At 77.2% G+C, this 456-nt stretch overlaps 1 protein-coding gene across 3 annotated transcripts in view; it reads right to left on the reverse strand.

The window, feature by feature from the left end:
• Window positions 1-445, reverse strand: part of RAB2A (RAB2A, member RAS oncogene family) — a 94,964-nt gene extending 94,519 nt beyond the window's left edge. For 2 of the 3 annotated variants that reach the window (XM_021709897.1, XM_008052873.2), the window contains exon 1: window positions 44-445. In XM_021709897.1, the coding sequence (XP_021565572.1) occupies window positions 44-89 (46 nt within the window). In that variant the 5' untranslated portion in view covers window positions 90-445. The remainder of the gene's footprint in view (window positions 1-43) is intronic. The other variant, XM_008052874.1, reaches the window with a different exon arrangement.
• Window positions 446-456: the final 11 nt, after the last annotated feature.

Below are 456 nucleotides of genomic sequence, written 5' to 3' on the forward strand. Positions count from 1 at the left end.
CCGAGGCCGCCGACCCCCGCCCGGCCGCGCCCGGGGCCCTCACCTGTGTCGCCGATGATGATGTACTTGAAGAGATAGGCGTACGCCATGGCCGCGGCCGCTCCGTGCCAGGGCACACGGCTCCTCCTCCCGCTGCTGCTCCTCCTCCGCGCCCCTCACCCCGGCGCCGCTCAGCCTCGAAACGCCAGGCCCCGCCCGCCGCCGCCGCCGCTGTCAGCCGCCGGGAGTGAGGGGCGGAGAGGAAGCCGGACAAACTGACACCCGCAGAGCCGAGGGAGACAGCTCCCGGCCGAGCCCAGCCGAACAATAACAGCCGCCGCGGCGCCTCCGCCCCGCCTCCGCGCCGACCCGGAAGTGCTGCGGCCGCCGGCGCCGCCGGAGGAAAGGGGAGGAGTCCCGCACGCCGGCCGGAGCCCCGCCCAGCCCCGCCGGAGCCCCGCCCCGCGCTGAGCCTGC

This window comes from Carlito syrichta, unplaced genomic scaffold, assembly GCF_000164805.1.
Source record: "Carlito syrichta isolate Samal-C Ts95f unplaced genomic scaffold, Tarsius_syrichta-2.0.1 Scaffold287615, whole genome shotgun sequence".
Classification (NCBI taxonomy): Eukaryota; Metazoa; Chordata; class Mammalia; order Primates; family Tarsiidae; genus Carlito; species Carlito syrichta.